Source organism: Sturnira hondurensis, unplaced genomic scaffold, assembly GCF_014824575.4.
Source record: "Sturnira hondurensis isolate 20B ecotype Veracruz unplaced genomic scaffold, ASM1482457v3 Scaffold0017254, whole genome shotgun sequence".
NCBI lineage: Eukaryota > Metazoa > Chordata > Mammalia > Chiroptera > Phyllostomidae > Sturnira > Sturnira hondurensis.
In genome coordinates this window covers 708,253-715,731 of record NW_028089885.1, presented here as the reverse complement: position 1 = coordinate 715,731, position 7,479 = coordinate 708,253, and the positions used below count along the sequence as shown (strand labels likewise).

The 7,479-nt window shown below is 46.1% G+C and overlaps 1 protein-coding gene across 1 annotated transcript in view; it reads right to left on the bottom strand.

The window, feature by feature from the left end:
- Window positions 1-4,415: 4,415 nt before the first annotated feature.
- Window positions 4,416-7,479, bottom strand: part of HIRA (histone cell cycle regulator) — a 75,260-nt gene continuing 72,196 nt past the window's right edge. Inside the window, exon 25 of the mRNA XM_037067346.1 lies at window positions 4,416-4,629. Within this exon, the coding sequence (XP_036923241.1) occupies window positions 4,513-4,629 (117 nt within the window). The 3' untranslated portion in view covers window positions 4,416-4,512. The remainder of the gene's footprint in view (window positions 4,630-7,479) is intronic.

Genomic DNA, 7,479 nt, shown 5'->3' with positions numbered 1-7,479 from the left:
CCCCATGAAACTTGGGGAGCAGTGGGCAATGGCGGCCTGTCCTCTGCTTACCCCTGATCATACATATCTCCAAGGCTCCCCTTTTCTCTGACTTCCCAGTGAGCTGACAGCAGCCCCACCTTGGCTCTCTCCTGTTGCTTCTTCTATCCTAAGTCCTTCCTTTGTCTCGTTGTCCCCAGCCTTAATAAATGTACTCACAGAATCAGGTCAGAGCTTTGANGTTAATACCATTTCTGCCAGCTAAAGCCAAGGACAGATGAAGTCAGGGGAGCAAATAACAAAAACCCCATTAAAGCCAGACAGACCCAGGATAAAAGTAAAGCAATAAAGCAGACCAAAGAGTAATTCCCCCTCAACCCAACACTAATTTTGATGATGCATCAGCATGTCAAAAATGCAAAAAGTTCACCTGGAAAGCTGATGAGTGTTCTGCTGAAACCCTCCCCTAAGATTCTTGCCCACAGGGGTGGGAAAAAAAGATAACAGCTCCTCAGGACAAAGAGTCAGTGTGGGCTTGCTCTGCAGCACAGCCACCCCTTTCCCAGGCATGAACTTTTATGTCTTCCTAAACTCTGAGGGTCCCCATGAAACTTGGGGAGCAGTGGGCAACGGCGGCTTGTCCTCTGCTTACCCCTGATCATACATATCTCCAAGGCTCCCCTTTTCTCTGACTTCCCAGTGAGCTGACAGCAGCCCCACCTTGGCTCTCTCCTGTCGCTTCTTCTATCCTAAGTCCTTCCTTTGTCTCGTTGTCCCAGCCTTAATAAATGTACTCACAGAATCAGGTCAGAGCTTTGAGAAGAGAGATACAGAGTCCCAGCCCGGAAAGATACCGGCACCAAATAGTTTGCCTGCACACATGTCAGCAGGCATAGCTAATGGGAAGATGTGGGGCATCAGTGGACGGGTAGGGAGCTGAGTGAGCATGGCCTTAGGGGGTAGGGTTGAGGGAGAATCGAACAGTGAGCACTAGCAATAGCAGGAAGGGGTGGGGGCAAGTTTGGGGCCATTATTTCTTCAAATATATTCTTTTCTGTCACCAACTTCTCTCTCTTTTCCTTTGAGGACTTCAATTATTTGTATATTAAGGTCCTTTACGTACTTTACTTCCATGGGTTACTGATGGTATTTTCTTTCCTCTTTGGATTTTTTCCTCTTTGTTTGTCCTGGAACATTTGTATTGCTCTACTTTCAAGTTCACTACTCTTTTCTTATACAATGTCCAATCTGCCATTAATCCTATCCCATGCATGTATTTCATGTTATAGTTCTCATCTCCAGGAGTTTGTCAATTTCTAGTTCTCCAGCTAACTTTCTGAACATAAGGAATAGTGTTATAATAACCATTTTAAGGTCCTTTCCTGCTAATTCTGCTAGCTTTGTAAATTCTAGGTCAGTTCAGATCTTTCAGTCAGTCTGAGTATTCCTATTTTGGATTGTGCTTCTGCTCCTTTGCATGCCTGGCATTTGTTTGGAGGCCAGACATTGTGAACTTTACCTTGTTGGATGTTGCATACTTTTGTATTCTTATAAATTCCCTTGAACTTTGCTTTGTCATGTATTCCATTAGTTGGGAAGTTGATCCTTTGGGTCTTGGTTTTATTTTTTTTGTTAGATGGATCTGGAGTAGTGTTCTAATTATTCTCCAATACTGAGGCGACTTCCTGACTACTCTACCTCAAGCCTATGAGTTACGAGTTTTTCTAGCCTGGTTGGTGGGAACAGGCCCTATTTCCAGCCCTGGGTGATAACTAGGCAATTTTCACAATCTAATCCTTTCAGATGGTTCTTTGCCTGGCCTTGGCTGTTCCCACACGTACATGCACTGACCTGTACTCGTTTGAGTACACCAAGGTGCTCCCTCTGCTGAGCTCCAGGATTCTCTTCATGGAGCTTTGCCCTCTCTGGTGTTCTGCTGTGTGAAGTCCAGCTGCCTTAGTCTCTCTAGACTTCATTTCTTCAGCACAAGTGGTCAGCTGGGCTCCATCTCAGCTTCTCCTCCCTTTGCTGTAGCTTGGAAACTCTATCCAGGTAGTAAGCTGGGGCAGTCGTGGGCTCATCCTGTTTTGTTTTTCCCATCTCTCAGGGATCACCATTCTTTGTTTTCTGACAACCAGTGTCTCGGGACGACTGTTTCATGAATTTCGACTGCTTCCTTCGATTGTTTCAAAGAAGGAGGGTCAATCGGCTCCCTGTTACTCATCTTGGCTGAAAGCAGAAGTCTCCAACTTTCTACTTCTTGTCTTCCTTTCCTTTTCAAATAGCATACAGATTGCCAGTTTTCTTTCTTTCTTTTTTTATTATTTATTTATTTATTTTTGGAGGGGAAAGGAAGGAGAGAAGGAGAGAAATATCAATGTATGGTTGCCTCTGGTGTGTCCCCTGCCAGGAACTGGCCTGTAACCCAGCCACGTGCCCTGACTGGGATTCGAACCGCGATCGTGTGGTTCGCAGGCCCGTGCTCAATCCACTGAGCTACACCAGCCAGGCACAAAGTTTTCTTCAACAGAGCATTTGCCAAGTGCCAGGACTTTGCCTGTATGGTCCTGGTTAGTTCGCAGAACCATGTAGGTTTCCTTAACCGCAGCTCCATTTGACAGCAGAAAAGTGAAGCCCAGATTTTTGCTGGTTTGGGCCTCAGACAGGCCAGTCAGTCCTTCAGCTGTGTACATCCTGTGGCCGCAAAGTTCTCAATGCCTCGCCGCAGAGTTGTTAGGGGAGCTGCCTGACTCTCAGAGCATCTTTGGCTCCTTATTCCTTAAAGAAAAGTTTATGCTTGCAGCCTGGCCATTGAGGTGTCTGTGCTACAATGCAGCCTCCGTGTGCTGGATTTGCCAGGCTTGCATGCGCGCTGGGCCTCATCCGGCTGCCTGACATACGAGATGGGTAAGATGACCTCTAGGCAGGGAAGCAGCCAGAGAGGTGTCAAGGGCCAGAGTCACCTAGGCTTTCTGATTTCAAGTCCCGGCCTTCTTCCTCTTACCCAGGACCAAACACAGCTGGCAGGGAGGTAATGATGTCCATGACACAGGGGTGAAGTTGCTCGGCTCTCACTGTATCTGTAGATTCTGAAATTCTAGCTATCTCTTCTCCTGAGTTAGCATTTAGACTATTAAGAAAATCCCAGCTTCCAGATAATTCTCCAGAAAACGTGAGTCTTTAATTACTGATTTCCTTCCATGAAATCACCAAGTCAGCCACGGTCCTTGGTGCCCAGTGTGGTCAGGCACCTGAGGCAGAACACAGCCAGAACCAAGGGCTTCAATGCCTGGCATGGGAGAAGCATGCGAGGTGGCCCGCCTGCAAACCCTAGCTCTAAGATTCTGCATGACCGGGCCAAGTGACCTCTACTTTGCAAAATGTATTTCTTTTTTTAAAAAGATTTTATTTACTTTTAGACAGAGGGGAAGGGAGGAAGAAAGAGAGGGAGAGAAACATCAGTGTGTGGTTGCCTCTTGTGTGCCCCCTACTGGGGACCTGGCCTGCAACCCAGGCATGTGCCCTAGCCTGGGAATCGAAGCGGCAACCCTTTGGTTCACAGGCCAGCGTTCAATCCGCTGAGCCACACCAGCCAGGGTGAGCAAAATGAACTTCTGCATGGAAGGGCTGGAAGCGGGCAGGACTAGATAATATCAAAGACCCTTTCTGGCTATGATGTTCTGTCATTCCCCATGTCAGGAGGGATCCATAGTTGGAGGAGAAAGGAAGAAATGAGAAGGAAAAAGGCAGAGGTAACCACGATGATTTGATATCCAATGCGTGTTCATTTATTTTACACTTACAAAAAAAATCACCCACCCTCTCCCCATCCCTCCCAAAACAGTCTCTTTTTACAAACATTTAAAAATTAAAACCAAATGAAGATAGACAAGTTAATTTCAGTACAATTATTTTTCAATGTAGCTGTCATAATTAGAGTTTAAATTTTTTCCTACAAGTAACCAATGTCCAAGTGACTTATAGGGAAATCCTGATTATTGGCCAAAAGGAAAATTCCATATTACAAGTTAGCAAATTCTAGTACAAAAATAGTCTGTGTGTTGGAATACCCTTTCCTTTTACATAGGTCTTGCATCAGTCTACTGACTGCATAATACACTAACATTTCAGGGTTCTCTCTTTCACAAATGGCTCATTAGTCATAGCGGAAGCAGCACGGCACGTGCAGTGGCAGGGGCTAGTGTCCACCTCTGGACCGTGCTGAAGACGGTAGGTCTGGGAGTGCCTCTTTGACTCCAGGGCAGCAGGGCAGGGCCCCAGCCCCTGCTCCGCATGGGGGTCCTGGAGGGAGGGACGAGTAGCGGGCAGAACTGACCCCTTCCACGGGAGCAGCATCAGGCCCAGAGCACAGGGGAGGTCTACCCAGTTTGCTGGGCCGGTGCTGCTGCAGGACAGCCCACCTCCTGCCCGTGTCTCCTTGACCTACTGTAGCCCGACAAGGTGAGAGGTGGCCCTGCTCATCATCAGTGGCAAGAGTGCGGCCTTCCCCTTGCTGTGGCGGGTGTGGGCAAGCTATTTGTCCCTCAGGATGTCGAGCTGTTCCTGACACTCGGTGAAGAGGCGCTGGAAGCGGAGGTTCTGCCCGATGACTGGCAGCAGCTCCTTCAGTAGCTCCCTCTTCCGCAGACCCTGTGGACATAGGAGTGACAACTCATTGTGTGTCAGTGAGAAGACCTACACTGTGGGGGGCTTTCCTGACCTAATAGAGACCCTTGTGTCTGCCCATCTGACTCCCAGGTACCCCTTGGAGAAACCAGAGGTGGATGAGAAAAATTTCTCTGCATGTTAGGAAGCCCTGAGAGAACTGAAAGGCTGACCTGGGGCATGTGGGGTAGAGTGGCAGGGTGCAGGGGAGGGACACAGTGCAAGGATACTGCAGAGAAAACCAGAGAAGCTTCTGCTTCTCCATGTCCCCTAAGTCTATTGGCACAGTCACCACTAGCCTTTGACTACTGTTCAGTGGCCACAGTAGCCTGGTCTTCCAGAGCAGGATGAGTAGAGGGATGGGCAGACGGCCACCTGGGAGGGGCTGCTCCCTCCTGCAAATGCATTCCAGGGGCCTGAGGTCAGGCCTAGGGGTAAGGAGGATCCTGGGGGGCAATGACTGGCTTTGGTTTTACAGTCCGGGGGTGTCTGCCCTTGGCTCTTGCCCACGCTCCCTCCATGCCTAGGTGCACTGGCACCAAGGTCTGCCTGGGCACTCTGGCAACATGCACCGCCAGACAGGGTCTCCACTGCACAGAACCCTGAGAAGCACAGTTGCTGCAAAGGGAAAACCACCTACCAACAACACTGACCCCCAGAAGAGAAGGCCTAAGGTGTTAAAACTGACGTGGTAACAAGACAAGGAATTACAAAAAAGAAAAAAGTGTAGATATTAAGTTTGAGCAACATAGTGGTTGAAGGAGAGGGGATTAGCAGGAGGCTGGACACTGCTGAGGACCAAGTCACGTGGGATCAGACGAAGGAGCAGCCGCTGCCTGGGCAGGAAGGCACACAGAGGGGAAACTGCAGGAGGAGAGACTGTATGGATAAAGTCAAGGCAAGTGGCGTAGAGCAATGGGCCCAACATCGACATGAGGCCCACGTGAGGGAGACACAGAGGAAGAAGGAAATATCTGAAGAAATCATATGAACAGATTTCACCTAATTAAAGGCAAATGAATTGCCTTAGGTTGAAAGGCTCCATTGAGTACTGATGAAGATATGAAAAACTGGTATTTAGACACATTATTAAAATGAAATACAGGAGAATCTGTGGATATTGAACACAAAACATTTTTGAAAATTTCTAAAAAACAAGAGCACATCACCTACAAAGGAAGAGATACCAAGATTCACGATACAGTGTTCTTTTATTTTATTTAAAAAATTATAAAATTTAGAGAGAGGGGGAGGGAGGGAGAAAGAAAGGGAAAGAAACATTGCTCATGTGCCTCTCACCCCCCACCCCCCAACCAGAGACCTGGCTGGCAACCTAGGCGTTTGTCCTGCCAGGAATGGAACTGGTGACCGTTTGCTCTGCTGCATGATGTTCACCCACTGAGCCACGCTGGCAGAACTTAGGGAGTATTTTACATATACTGGAGCCCTGGTGTGGCTCAGTGAATTGAAAGTTGGCCTGTGAACTGAAAGGCAGCTGGTTCAATTTCTGGTCAGGGCACATGCCTGGGTCGTGGTCCAGGTACCTAGTTGGAGCACATGAGAGGCAACTAATCCATATTTTTCTCACACATCAATGTTTTTCTTGCTCTCTATCTTTCTCCATTCCCCTCTCTAAAAATAAATAAAGTTAAAAAATTATATATATTGGAACAAAATCTCACAATCTACTTTTTTATCCAGCTGAACAGTTATTCAGATAAGAGGGTGTAAAAAAATATTCTTAGGCTTGTAAGACCTCAGGAAGTTTCCCACAGAACGATCCATCCTGAAAATGTCCTGGAGTAAATGCTCAAAGTAAGAAAAAATAAACAGAGATAATACTAAAAGAGGTATGAAAAGCAATGTGATCAACTCTCTTGGCTAAAGTTTATGCTGGTCTTTAAAAATGTAAACAAAAAATGTAAGTGGTTTCAACTTGTGATAGAAAAACAGCTGGTCACTTGTCTGATTAGACCAAACAGAAGACAGCCATGTGATGCTGGCCAGAACCATGCAAACATGAGTAGAGAAATGTTAAAACGTTAAAGATGGAGAAAGATATGTAAGTAAATAAGTAAAAGAGAGCTCGTGTTTTATAATTATCAGACGAAGTAGACTTTAAACAAAACCATCACTGGAGAAAGAGAAAGTCAAGAGAGAGGGACGCAGCCACCCTCACGGGGAGCTTTCACTGCACATTCCATTAATGAGGGTCCAGAAAGGCAACACCTGCAGGTTCAGGTAATTCACACTGAACATGCAGTAAACACGACCATTAGGACATACACAGAACGAGGCACCCACAAAATTAGGAAACACAAATTTTTCTTTGGCACACATGGAAATGTGAAGAATTGCTCTAAAAGCACAACTCGACAAAACAACAGGTCTTACACTGATTGTGGGTTGCCCTGGGCCAAATTCATCTTACCATCTCTTTTGTAAATAATTTAATCAAAATGCAGTCATACCTCCCTATTTGTTTACATATTAGGTTACAACTGCAGGCCTAAGTAGTTGCAAGAGAACGTGTAGATTTTCAAAGTTGGAAATATTTATTTTCTGGTCTCTTATATGAAAAGTTTGCTGACCCCTGAGGTGGTACAAAGCCCAAGCCTGATATAGAGTATATTCTCTGTCTAAAACACAACTGAGTAAAACTCATGGATCAGACTATTAATTAACATTAGATAACTGAAATTAAAAATGACTCACAAGTGAATGGAAATGAAACGTTAAGCACTGTAACACTGGTGGAATGCAGCAAAAGTGGGGCTTATGTAGGGACACTTACAAATATAAAAACAGATTATATTACAGAACATGAAAAAACGA